Here is a 13,326-nt window from a genome sequence, read left to right as displayed (position 1 = left end):
ATGTTCAGAAACAAATGAAATACCCCACAAGCAATTAGCCTGATTTGAGAAACAGAGGAAATTGCTATTCTTTGAAAAATTATCCTCAGAAAGCACCCACAGATGCTTCATAGTATATGTGTAAGTATTATGATATGATTTATACATCAATTTCACTTTAGCATTTTGTACACAAGATGTCATTAGCCCTCAGTAAGTTGAAAATAATAATATGGATGTACTTGTAAGTTGTACACTTCTTTTCAAATGCTAGTTATTATGTCTTAATAGCAATGCCCTACCTAAAGTTCCTTATTCCGGGACAGAGAGAGTTTTCTGATGACAGGGAGCAAAATCGTCCTTCTTTTTGCTTACAATCTAGAGTAAAACTGGCCCCATAACAAAATCAATGCCATTTCAACTTGAGCAAAAGTTGGCTTGGATGTCTGGGGCTACAGTCCCTAGATTAAAGGTAACAAGGGATGTGTCTCTGTTATCACAGGCCAGGAGCCTCAAACATCTTGTGAAAGCTAGAACCAAAATGATCTCTCCAGTGGGATCTGAAACCATGAAGCATACACCACAGTTTTGGTGGAGAGATGTACTGGAGCGTCTGTATTCCTTTGACGACCCAGTCTTCCAACAGTTTGCCACTGACCAAATCTACTCAGAAGCCAAAGAAAGAGCATGAAGAAGGCAGGGGATTAGTTTGAAAGCAAACAGACAGTTGACAGCACAGATCCATCAAAAAGAGTTTTTCTACCTGTTAAATTGTCCCAGGCATCAGATTGCCTCTACCCGAAGCTCTTTGTGACTTCTGAATCAGAGGATGTGTGGAATGCTGCTTTCTGACAGCCTGGCATCTGGTGTGCAGACTTGAATTGTCCCTCTTACCAGATAGCAGCTCCTACTCATAAAGTGTCTGTCCATGACTGACCCGATGACAGCTGTTTGTCTATCTCATTTATTTGTCCTGTTTTAACCACTACCTACACAGATCATCAAACACAACTCACATTTGACCCAGGTCAATATAGAGAAGTAAGAATATTTTGATTAGGGGGTTAAAGCTTGAAATTAATCACTAAGAATGTTGTATTTTAAATTTTAAAAATTATGTATTTAATAATGCAATAAATTATCATCAGTTGGGGAGTCTTCACAATGTCATTACTCTTCAGAAACATGAATTATACCCACTACATAAACTAATCTGTTTCTCCTAAAATCATTTAAACTCTAAGCAGTTAAGACTATCATTGGATTATTTTAGCATAAACAACAGAATTAAAATAATGAAGCAGATGGTTTCTCAAGGACATTTTAGCTCCAAGGATTTTTTGGGTTCTTGATTATCATCTGATTCAATCTCCAAAGGTGAGGAAATAGAAATATTTTTGCCCCCTGTGAGGAGATAAGCTTGACTGTTTTCAATTAACGTATTTATTCTAGATAAACACAGGCACTCACCTATTCAAAATCCAGACTTTGATATCTACAGTGAAAGAAAATATAAAGATTTTGAAGTAGTTGCACAATGTGATATTTTGGTCTAGATTATAATTATTCACAGAAGTTTAAGATCGAATAAAAAGACTCTAACCTGACTTCTGTTCTTTTCCAAAGTAATTTAATAACCAAATGCATTCTGTCTTGATCTCGCCATTAATAACAATTTGGATAGCTTCCATTTAGAGGGTCTATGATAGATTTCAGAATTCAGGATCCACTTATATTCTGCCAGGAGCTGCCATGATGTAGTATGACTGGTAAACTATAAGGTGATGCTCCAGAGCCAGTTTTATATGTAAAGTGCCTTATGCAATTGCTTTGAAACTTATACACTAAACTTTGAATTTCGTACTCACTTGAATCTTTACTATGGTGTCTCTCTTACTGTCCCATTTTACATGCCTATATTTAGGCTTTTATTTTACCAACGAACTTAGGTTTTAGGAACTACCTCATCACTTGTTGAATAAATTATTTTTTGTCTTCTGAGATTGTTTTAGGGAATTGAATAACAAATCTTTCCTTTGAACAACAAATTCTTTTTTCCCATAATTTTATTGTGAAGAAAAAGATTTTTATTTTCTAATTATACTTTATCATTGTAAAATGTTGAAATAATATAAAAGTATGACAAATATAAAACAAAAGTTCTCCATAATTTGACCCTTGCCCTTTAAACCACCACCAGTGGTTTGGGAATATCTTCCCCCAAATCGTTTGCATATGCAAACATATTAGTATACTGTTCTGTCTCATTATTATATTTGATAATATTTTCTGGCTTGCTTCCACATTTCTTCATCTGTACACATCATTCTTTTTTTTTTTTTTTTTGTGGTACGGGGGCCTCTCACTGTTGTGGCCTCTCCCTTTGCGGAGCACAGGCTCCGGACGCGCAGGCTCAGCGGCCATGGCTTACGGGCCCAGCCGCTCCGCGGCATGTGGGATCTTCCCGGACCGGGGCACGAACCCGTGTCCTCTGCATCGGCAGGCGGACTCTCAACAACTGGGCCACCAGGGAAGCCCTACTACCTCATTCTTTTTAATGTATGCACAGTATTTAATTTTTTGAATTGACTACAGTATATTTAATCCATTATTGTGTATACATAGATTACTTCCGTTTATTTTTTTCAGTTCCAGACAGTGGCTCATGAACATCCTTATATACTGGTTCAGATATTTCTAGGAGATATTTCTAAAATTAGAATTGTGCAAAAGCTATATTCAATTTATAATTTGGTAGATGCTGTTGCCTTTTCCACTAAAAGTTTATATAAATTTATACCTTTACAATAGTGTTTAAAAGTGCCTAAACAATTTAACAAAAAGAAAAGTGCCTAAAAATTTTAACAAACTTGGACCTTACTGCATTGTGTTTATTTACCATTTGTTGCTTTTATTTTCTCTTCATACCCACAAAAGTGAAAGTAATTGCTCATTACTCAAATGTTCTGCAAATTTACAGAACCTAAGGTGCCATTGATTTTAAGATGCACCATTATTTTATGCACTGCTTATAAAGAAAAAAAAATACAATTACACTGTTACATACCATAAGTTACAAGTTTCATCATGATCTGAACCATGTTAAAACATGGAAAAATATGTACCTCACAATCAATAAAATATGATAGTTTATCTTTTTGTGTCAACACCCCAAAATTAAGCACATACATATACATATATAAACACACACAAAAAGCTGAGAGGGTATGTAATCAGTGGGAAAGGTGATCACTGTAGAGATGTTTTTATGAGGTAGGGAGCTTAGAGTTTACAACTCTGCAAAATAGATTCTTTTGTGCTAAGCCTATTCTATACTGCTGGGGATCCTCCAGAAGCTACTTTTACAGTATTTTATTTACTTCATGATGAGTTGGAAACAAAAATAGCAAAGAAATAGTAAAAGGAAATATGTTAGAATATTAATGGTGAGTGTCTCCACGTAATGCAAATATGGCTAATTTTTTCTTCTACTTTTGTATTTTTTGCAAGTTGTCTTCAATTATAATGCTCAAATTATGTAATAATAAAATATATAATAAATATTAGAGATATTATATAATAAAAATATTTTTAGGGGGATACCAGTGTTATGGGGTCATAAAGAAAGGCTAGAGATTAGAATCTATTTCAGATTAGGAATGAAGAATAAACCTGTCACTTGTAAATTTACTATTTACAGATAGTAACTTTGTACTATAGGGAAAGCATGTATCTCCATTCACTAGGTAGAACTGGTGTTAAATGGGTAGAAACTGACATGCCATATAGAAAAGAGGGCAGGGAATGGGAAAACAAGCACTATGGAACTTTCTTTTTTCTGTGTGTACTGGGCCACTTAGCTGAGGTTGAAATGTAAAAGGTAAGCTGCCAGAGCACTTGAAACTGAAAGGTCATGGGGAAATAGACTGTCAGAAACCTTGCCCAGACAATGAAGCCCCACAGATTAAACAGGAGGAAGGGAAATTAGGTTGATATTTATTCGGTTGGATTCCCTTGCCTAGATATTGCCTAATCCAGGGACAAAGTTCACAAAACTATTTTCATCCAGGGATTTCTCTAAATAAAGCCACAAAGGAAGAAAGCCATAGTAAAATCACAAATTATGAGACTCTTATGAGTAAACTTATACTAAGATAATTATACCTTATAATACATTAGAAAAACTTTTCTTCATATCTGCAACATTGAAAACCCTATAAAATTTTAGTAAAAGGTGAAAAGTAATGCTTATTTAGTCCCTTGATCAGCTTTCAAGAAATTTTAATAAGCAAAGGAGGTAGAGGGAATATAGGTGAAGGAAAGCACAGGTCCGAATATTCTTGGTTTGTTGAAGTACTTCACAAACTCCAAGCTATCTGAAGAGCAGAGTGCATGGAGAGTATAGTGGGACACAAGGCTGGAAAAGCAGATTTAGACAAAATTAAGAAGGTCCTTGAATACTAATATATTTGGTTTTTATGATGTAGACATTAATAAATGACTGAACATATAAAAGGATGAAAGAGACCAATTCTGATCTATCTTTATGCGTGAAACAAACACAACCAGGCATATGTCAGCTGCATCCAGTAGGGGACTGGATAGAGGAGTCCCCTACTGGGGGACTCAATAGAGGAGAATATAAGATAACCCTAACTAAAGCAGTTACAGTGGGAATGGCTAAAATTAAGCACCAGAGTGAATGTGGGTAGTGAGACAGCTAGAGAGAAGGTAATTCTAATATTTCTAGACTGGTTGACTTAGAAGATGGAATATTTCTAATGTATTATGAAATATAATTAGAGTATAAAATATAGTCAGTAGTTTCAAAATTTGTCATTTTATCATGGCTTTCTTTCAATGTGGCTTTACTTAGAAAATTCCCTGAATGAAGACGGAATTGTGAACTATGCCTATGGATCAGCCAGCACCTAGGCAAACAAGTCCAAGATGTTAGATAGAAGATGGAACTCAGGTTTTGAGAAGACAGAAAATTTTAATTTTGACAATCCTTCAGTGCAAGTACAACATCATGACTATGTCCTCCCTTCATCTATGCATGCCCCTATTTCTAAGGCATGCCTGTAAAAGACAAAACCACCCTCTTATTTATTATTATTAAACTCCCAGTCTGCATGACAAATCCTGTCATATAGAAGGCACTCAATTATTATTGAACTGAATGGAAATTTAGAAACATAACAGATCTTTACCTAAAGTCATAAGATAAAGTTGGAAACACAGGTTTGCAAGTCCTCTGATTAGAAATAAGACCCAAAGACACGAGATAGGTATTGGCATTTTATAATTATGTTTGAATTTTACAAGTGCTTTATGTTATTTCAGGTAATCATAGTATTAAGTATATTAAATACAGATACTTCAAATCGAGCTTACATACTTTAGTTGTATTAAAAATTATTACTAATAAAGTGCATACAAATGATACCCCTGATTATTTTATTTTTTCCTGCTTTAAACCTCTGTTGATACTGGATAATCATTGATACCACCATCATGGAAAATTCAAATATTAATACCTTTGAGCTCTTATTTGTGCTAAACACTGGGTTAAGATAAGTCATTACAATCTTCCCCGAAATTTTATGAGCTATCACTCTTCACGTATAACAAATGAGGCACCTGAGGCTGAAAGTTGTGTAATTTTTTTCAAGGCCACAGAGAGAGTCTGCAATAGCAGAACTGGAATTTAAACCACATCTTTCTGCCCATAAAGCCAATGTTCTTAACCACTATGATATGTCTTCTGAAAACTAACTAGAAAATAAAAATAACTGAGCAAATATATTTTAATAATTATTAGGTAAAATGAAAGTTGCCACAACTTATCCTTTATGTTTCATCCTCAAAGTCTCTCTTCTTTGAAGCTCAGATTCAGTATGTCTTAGAAGCTTCTCACCCTCAGTTATGTGAGTGGAGTTGGAATTTATCAAGTTTGTACAGGAGAAATATACCTAATCAAAACAGGTCATCAAACAAGGAGGCTGAAGACAAGTTTTGGGAGTAACAGTGCTGAACCAAACTGTATTCAGAGAGCTCAAACATTTGAAGGCAAGAATTATTGAGTTGGCATGTTCAGCCTGGGCAGATTCTGGAAATAGACCAAAGTTCCAGGATTTTATGCCCTCTCTGATCATATTTGCACTGGCCAGTCGGATCCATTTAATAGCATTAAGATGTGATAGGAAACTAGAAACTTCATTCTGCTGTGTCCCTAGGAAAGATAAAGTTGGAATTTTCCTAAAATATACATTTTATATCAATGCTTCTCAAATTCATCCCAGCAAAGATTGTCCAGCATTCAAATAGAAAAAGGGCAAAGGCTTACACGCAACACAGAGCACCACAGGGTTTTCTAACCTATTCCTATCTCATTCCTAACATGTCCTATAGCAGTCCATACCAAAATCATAATATAGGGATTTTTTCCTTTTTAGCCAAAAACATGTGCCATCAAATAAATCAATGAATTAGTATTATTAATTTATTAGTTTGTAGTTTGTATTGTATTCATTTTTGAATAAGTTTTGATTTATAGTTGTATAATGGTCACATGCCAAAGAAGTTTATTCCTACCATTTTACTTGTTCATATAAAATTAATGGCATTTAAAATAATTTGGTTTTCAAAATGGAGGTCTGTGAATTTTCTCTTTTAAAGGTATCCATATATTTAGAAACACTTCTCTGGAGGAATCTTATGACTGGGGCAAAAAATTTATCCTTGTTAAAACCAGAGATGGTTCAGGAAGAAAAGGATTAGCAAAAGTAGTCAGTGGTCACCTAGAGTGACTATAGTCAGATGGCAGCACTCTTGGCAGAGATGAAGTGCTACATTTTTGTTTCTCACCAGATCTCCTGCCAAGAAATAGTAGGTCTGATGAATCCTTACCACAAGTTGTTATCAATTTTTGTAAAGCCAGCTTGAAGGCACCTGATTCACCACGCAGGAATATTTAGATTATGAGGGAAGTTTCTGTGCTTCTTGGTTTGAGAACACAGTATGAAAAACAGGATACTTCTTTGGGACTATGGAAGCGGGTTGTTGATGAGTGGGGTTTTCCAGAATTGTTGACACTGCTTAGTGATTGCGGTATACAGCTAAGTGTGTAACTCTTCAGTTGATGGAGGTCATTTTCTTTCCAAAAAATTTCCATGGTTGTAATAGTCTCCTTTATGTAACCACATCTTCAACAAGAGGCCAAATAGGTGACAACATTCTCTTGCAAATCTGTAAATTGACCATATCAGTAATGGTGTTTGGTGTCAATCAGGCAATTTCCGAGCATAACACCTCTTCCAGAAGGCTGATAACCAACATTTTAAAAAAGATATGTGTGTGTGTGTGTGTGTGTGTGTGTGTGTGTGTGTGTGTGTGTGTGTGTGTCTTTTCTACCCATTTTTTTCACATATATATGGAATCTGGCCACTAGGTCATACAATGAATACAGTCAGGAGAGACATAGAGTTCCAAGTACCCAAATGGTCTTCAGAATACCATCCAATCATTCTCCCTTGACCTGGAGGCTTCCAGGAAGCAACATGGGACTAGGTCAGGTTTATAGATGTTCATTTTCTTAAATAGCAAGTACCAGACTGGGTTGGCAATAGACTTTTGAAGTCTACTCAAAGTTTTTCTTTCCGAAATATCATATAGCTGGTGTAGTTCCAAGACAGCTATTAAGAGTTGATATACAGGGGCTTCCCTGGTGGCACAGTGGTTGAGAGTCTGCCTGCCGATGCAGGGGACATGTGTTCGTGCCCCGGTCCGGGAGGATCCCACATGCCACAGAGCGGCTGGGCCCGTGAGCTATGGCCGCTGAGCCTGCGCGTCTGGAGCCCGTGCTCCGCAACGGGAGAGGCCGCAGCAGTGAGAGGCCCGCGTAGAAAAAAAAAAAAAAAAAAACAGTTGATATACAGAAGCAAAGGAAGCTATGAGCAGCAGAAGGATAATCCACTTTTTTCATGAATGAGTCAAGGTCACTCAAAAGGCCCAGTACTAATATGAACACTTGAAAACATTAGTTGTTTTTCTTTGCTAGTTAGATGTTTATCAAAGAGATATATTGAGAGGAATATATTAACTCTATGCATATAAATATTAAAACTTTATTAATAGTATCCTATGAAAGGCATCACATATACCATATAAATATTAAAGAAATACCAAAAAACAATTATTAACATATGCATAAAATGCTATGTAATCTTAAAATGAATATGGATGCATGAATGCAGATGTTCAGAAAGACTTGGTAAGTGTGATCAGCATTCTTCCAACCGTCATTTGTTCTTTCTGTTGTAACTGTGGATTACAAAATTAATAAATAAAAAAAATATTAGTCTTCTATCCTGTGCCTAACAGTGGGATAAACACTAGGGGAGGGAAGTCTACAAAATATATAATCCATGGTCTCTTCCTTCAAAAAACTTGTAATCTAGTCAGTGAGGCAGAGCTGACACATCAAGCAATATAAATATTAAATGAATCAAAATAAAAAGCCAGGGGAAAGAGAGAGGAAGAAGTCTTCCTTATGGTGGTAAAAAAGCAGCTTAGATACGATGAGAAAGGCCAGTGAGTTTTAGGTGGGAGAAAGCAGTGGATAACTTGTGTTTAATAATAATGAAGAGAGTGGATAATTTGTGTTTAATGACTATATCTATTCTGAATGGACAAAAAACTTTTTTATTTACAGGATAGTGAGACAAAATCTGGAATAGGTAGACAGATAACAGACAAATTTAAGCCAAGTGGATGAGGCTAAATTAACATGGGGAAAAAATGTATCCATTTAGTTAAAAAGCTTTTCTAAAAAAAAATAAAAATAAAAAATAAAAAGCTTTTCTATAAAGCAAGAGAAATATGTAAATTTGCTTGACTCTAATATAATGAATGTATCTAAGTAGGCCAGTCATGTCAAAAAAGGTCATATCTTATACATGTTATATATAGCTCTGATTCTCCATCTCCGTCTTTTATGTCTACACATATACACACATATACATAAAATGTTTTACTTGACTTATGCCTGGTATATGACTATATTAATAATATATGTAGTATATCGGAGTTATAGCTAAACTCTGTGATATCTATTTATCCTCCTTATCTACCTATCTAATGTCTATAACATCTGGTTTGCCAGAGCTAGTATTAGTTCATGCTTATTTTTTGGTATATCATGTTCCAACATATTGTGCTTTTTAAAAATTGAAATGTTTTAAAATAAAACTATAATATTTATCCACCAAAATGACAAACCCAATTTTCTGTCTATATGTATATATTTTAAATAAATAAAATTTTTTTTAGCATTCTCCTTTCATTTCTATTAGCATCCCAGTTTGGTTGACATATGATTGTTGTAATCTAAACATGAAGGATTGATAGTCTGAAGGAAACAGGTTAGACTGAAAATGTACAAGATGAGAATGGACATTTCATCAGAAAAAGCAATAGAATTTAATGACTGACTAGAACAGAAGTGATCAAAAGAGATTACCAAATGCTCAAGCTGAAATAAATGGAAAACTGGTGGCAGAATTCTGAAAATTTGGAAAGCTGGAAATAATGAAAACTATAAAGAAAAATCTTACAAATAAAATTCTTTTGGTTTCAAAGCCCCATGATACTTCTGCATGCCAATATTCTCAGTTTGTTTCTAGGAAACACATTTGAACTGTTTAAGTTCCCACATATGTATTTAGTTCTATTGTGAATTCTCTTTTAAAGGTTAATTGTAATTTTTTTTACTGTATATGTACTGAAGCACTTATTTAAATAATTAGAGATTTTATAAGTGGCTGAAATACCACCTTTTCCTGCAAATGGGAATTTACAAAGAGTTGTTTTACAGATGAGAAACTAAGACCTGGGAACTAAGGCTTGTATTGCTCTGAATTACGTGGGTAATAATGATAAATCATACTTATGTAGCACTCAATAGGTTATCAGGTACTGTCCTAAGCAAGTTATATATATTGACTGATTTCACCTCACAATAAAACCTATGAGGTAAGTACTATATTATTAACATCCTCATTTTGCAGTGGGAAAAAATAAGGTTCTGAGAGGTTAAGAATTATCTTAAGGTTGCACAGCTAGTAAGTGAAAGAAATGGGATCTGAGACCAAGTCTTCAGGCTCAGAGTCATTTCTCTTATCCACTATATTTTAGTGCCAATCCCAGCAGGAAAGTCAAGAAGAACCAGTTGCGACAGTCTTTCATTTTGAAGATCTTACACAGAACTGCATACATTTAGAGATACTGTGTTAGAATTATTTCTCTCCCACATGTACCGAGCACATATTTATTGTAACTATGCAGAGATCCTCACAATTCAGGACAAAAAATCAAAATCAAATAATTTGCTCTCACTTTTGCACAGGGCCATGCTTACAAAACATTTATAAAAAATCTCTTTAGGGCTTCCCTGGTGGCACAGTGGTTGAGAGTCCGCCTGCCGATGCAGGGGACACGGGTTCGTGCTCCGGTCCGGGAGGATCCCACGTGCCGCGGAGCGGCTGGGCCCATGAGCCATGGCTGCTGGGCCTGCGTGTCCAGAGCCTGTGCTCCACAACGGGAGAGGCCACAACAGTGAGAGGCCCGCGTACCGCAAAAACAAAACAAAACAAAACAAAAACCTCTTTAAGCAAGAGCAAGTTTCAATATTTGAGGTCACCTATGTAGCCTATTAATATTGAAATATGGAAATGAAAGGAGAAGATTAAACCTCAGTTATGCTTAATAAGCATTCAAATATCTTGAGTCAAGAGGGTTCACTGGAAAATATATATTCTCATGCTAATTTGCAATATTATGGTTGAGAATAAATAGCAATTTAAAAAAATTACCAAACCATTTTCCAGTAACATTGAACAAAATTTCTAAAATGTTTTTCTATTATCATCAGAAAGAGAAACATTAAAATTATATTTATAAATATTTCACTTAATAACAATAACACAATCTAGCTATATTTTTGGAATATTCAAATACCTGAGGATTGTTTTTAATGAAAAGAATTTTAAATGAATGCTATTCTATTTGTATTGCGGAGCATATTCTTATTCCTGTACACTGAATCAAAACCTTAAAGGGTTTACGTCTTTTCAAAAGAACCTAATATCCACGGAGAACCTTACACATTTGCTAAAACGTTGAACAAGTTTTTACATAAACATAGAACTGTATTTTCTTAATTTATTATAAAATGTATTTATATAATTGCAAGCAGTGACAGATGTAATACTTCACTGCTCTAATTATAAAATCTAAAGACCTGAAGGCATTTTGAATATACTAACTCCCTCTGAAATTTTGCATGCCCTTTATGACAATGCAAGTACTATTGGAACACTATTTGAATGCCTGCAACTTGGGGAATTTAGTCACTGAAGCACTCATTCATTTTTGAAGACCTCACATTAAAAATAAACACTTTACAGAAAGAAATTTGTACTTTAGATTTCATTCATTAATTCTGATTCTTAGGCTGGGTTGAGGGAGATAAGGAACCGGGGGGATATGGACAGGGAAGACTGAAATGGAGAAGATTGAGTGAGGCATGTACAGAATTTAATTTTCCTTTCACATGACAGTGTTTCAAGTACTGAGAGTATATATAATGTTCTCTCTTAGATCTCACATCTCCTTACACTTTCCAGTCCTAAGTCTCAGTCCAGTGACTTCTAAGGTATGGCATTCAGGGCTGAAGCAAGTCCACAGACATCATCAGGTCAATGTAGGACTATATTTCTCATTCTAGATAAATCACAGACAACATTTGCAGTCCTTTAAATCCATCTGGGCAGAAGTTTTGCTTGCTTGTTTGTTTTTTGTAAAAAAAGATGCTCAAAGACATTCTGGTTCTGAACCTCATCCGATTCTGACACATGGCTGGGGTAGAGAACCTGTGCCCCAGACACTATGTCTCTTTTTACCCTAAGGCTGAAATTTTAATAGCCGCAGAACTCTCAACATATGCCACCTTTACGTTTAACACTTATACGGACTGCTTCTAAGCAAAATCTCCAATTTCTGAATAAGCACTTGTGACTTTTTAAATTTAGAAAGAATTACATTCATCCCATTAACTTTCAACTTTTTAGGTTGTTTCTGTCTAGATATTTGTGGTGTCTGGTTATGTTTTCCAGTATTTCCATTATTTTCCCAGATCTGCATTTTTGTGAGCATATTTCCTGTATGTTTCTTTAAATTTGACAAATATGTTGACAGGACAGAGTCCAGAAAAGTGTTCTGCATACATCCAAAAGAAAATTCTCTCAGAGTGATATAGCCTCACGGATGGTTAGTCACCGAATTCCTAATCTGTCCTGTGACTAACACCAGAGAACTTCTCCGATGCTATGCTCAATTTAAGAACACTTTAGGATGCTTTTGACACACTGCTGCCATTACAATGATGAAGTTGATAATTCCTAGCATTATTTTATAAGATAAATTTGGTGCAGAGTTAAATATCATGTAAAAGTTTTCATGGGATATGTAATCAAAAGCCTACTACAAAGCATACTTTAAAATAGATTAGGAAAATTATCACTTTTCTGGGACAAAAGGTCTTAAGCAATTTTGAATCTCAGTATTATTCAACACACCTATTATTCAACACACCTATTATTCAATAAAAAAAGAAGTATAATTTTCTAATAAGCATAGTTCTCATATACATTCTATTTCTATTGTTACCATGATAATATTTTTCTGGCAGCAATTAAAAGAGAGTCTTACCGAAGAAGCTGGGTACCTTGGTAGGCTGGGGAGTCAAGGAGTCATTATTCACAGCATCAAGCTGGGTTCTATAATCATCCACCTGGAAATCATTCACTGGAAAAAAATACAGCCAATTAAAATAGAAGACATTTTCACAAGCTCATAATTGTTCGCATAAAGCAAAGCACAGAAGTTGTGTTAAGAAAAGTAGATGTCTAGAAATTTTATTCACATTGGTATGTTAAATTAGTGAATCTTTATACATCTTTATATCTCATATATATAAGATATATATATCTTTATATCTTTACATATGTATCTTATACTATAATATTTCCGCGAGTAACTTTGTGGTTCTTTGTCAAAACAAAAAAGGTAACAATTAATGTTTAAGTCACTCCTTTAATTAATTTTAGGCTCAGATAAAACTGACTGATTTTAGGTGGTAGTTTCTAAAGAACCATGCGCTCCCAAATTTTTATAAGCCTAAGGGATTTCAGCAGTCCTACTCTTGTGCCTAAATTGTACTACAGTATTCTCAGAACGGAAAATTAAATAATGTAACCTAAAAACAATTTCTATGGAAATAATTTC

The 13,326-nt window shown here is 34.8% G+C and overlaps 1 protein-coding gene across 7 annotated transcripts in view; it reads right to left on the bottom strand.

Moving 5' to 3' along the window:
* Positions 1 to 13,326, bottom strand: part of TFPI (tissue factor pathway inhibitor) — a 77,059-nt gene that overhangs the window by 5,710 nt on the left and 58,023 nt on the right. For 6 of the 7 annotated variants that reach the window (XM_032637568.1, XM_032637570.1, XM_032637572.1 and 3 more), the window contains one exon: positions 12,751 to 12,846. In XM_032637568.1, coding sequence (XP_032493459.1) covers positions 12,751 to 12,846 — 96 coding nt within the window. Of the gene's footprint in view, positions 1 to 8,088; positions 8,305 to 12,750; positions 12,847 to 13,326 lie in introns of those variants that run through there. The other variant, XM_032637571.1, reaches the window with a different exon arrangement.

This window comes from Phocoena sinus, chromosome 7 (genome assembly GCF_008692025.1).
Source record: "Phocoena sinus isolate mPhoSin1 chromosome 7, mPhoSin1.pri, whole genome shotgun sequence".
Taxonomy (NCBI): Eukaryota; Metazoa; Chordata; class Mammalia; order Artiodactyla; family Phocoenidae; genus Phocoena; species Phocoena sinus.
This window is presented reverse-complemented; position numbering and strand designations above follow the sequence as displayed.